This window comes from Egretta garzetta, unplaced genomic scaffold (assembly GCF_000687185.1).
Source record: "Egretta garzetta isolate BGI_Z169 unplaced genomic scaffold, ASM68718v1 scaffold366, whole genome shotgun sequence".
Taxonomy (NCBI): domain Eukaryota; kingdom Metazoa; phylum Chordata; class Aves; order Pelecaniformes; family Ardeidae; genus Egretta; species Egretta garzetta.
In genome coordinates this window covers 4382-4936 of record NW_009260018.1, presented here as the reverse complement: position 1 = coordinate 4936, position 555 = coordinate 4382, and the positions used below count along the sequence as shown (strand labels likewise).

General features: G+C 66.5%; 1 protein-coding gene across 1 annotated transcript in view; it reads left to right on the top strand.

Annotated features, from left to right (window-relative positions):
• Nucleotides 1-14: 14 nt before the first annotated feature.
• The window catches only part of SORBS3 (sorbin and SH3 domain containing 3), a 2531-nt gene continuing 1990 nt past the window's right edge, over nt 15-555 (top strand). Inside the window, exons 1-3 of the mRNA XM_009640643.1 lie at nt 15-140; nt 227-273; nt 445-553. Of these exons, the coding sequence (XP_009638938.1) occupies nt 15-140; nt 227-273; nt 445-553 (282 nt within the window). The remainder of the gene's footprint in view (nt 141-226; nt 274-444; nt 554-555) is intronic.

Below are 555 nucleotides of genomic sequence, written 5' to 3'. Positions count from 1 at the left end.
AGCCGTGCCGTGCCATGGGGCACCCCCCGGCCCTGCCGGCTGGTGACACCCTGCTCTTTGCAGACACCCTCAGGCCAGAGACCCTCCCCAGCCTGTCCGATCTGGGGGACCCCGCAGAGGCTGTCAAGAGGGAGAAGAAGGTGAGGCCAGGATGGTCCCATCCCAGGTGGGCTCAGGGGTGGCTGGGATGGGGGATCCCCCCGTAACTGCTCCTCTCCCTCCTCAGATGAAAGCCGCTCGCCTCAAGTTTAACTTCCAAGCCGAGTCACCCAAGTAAGTGACAGCGCTGCTGGGGGTCCCCGCTGTCCCCCCGCAGTCCCTTGGGTGGTGGGTGGGGACCAGAGGAGCCCTGGGATGTGGGGTGGCCATGCCATCAGGGCTGGGGACGGGTCGGTGTCCCCCAGGCCTGGCGCCAGCGGTGTCCCTGAGCGCTGCCACTTGCAGGGAGCTGACGCTGCAGAAGGGGGACATCGTCTACATCCATAAGGAGGTGGACAGGAACTGGCTGGAGGGCGAGCACCACGGCCGCGTGGGCATCTTCCCCTCCAACTACGT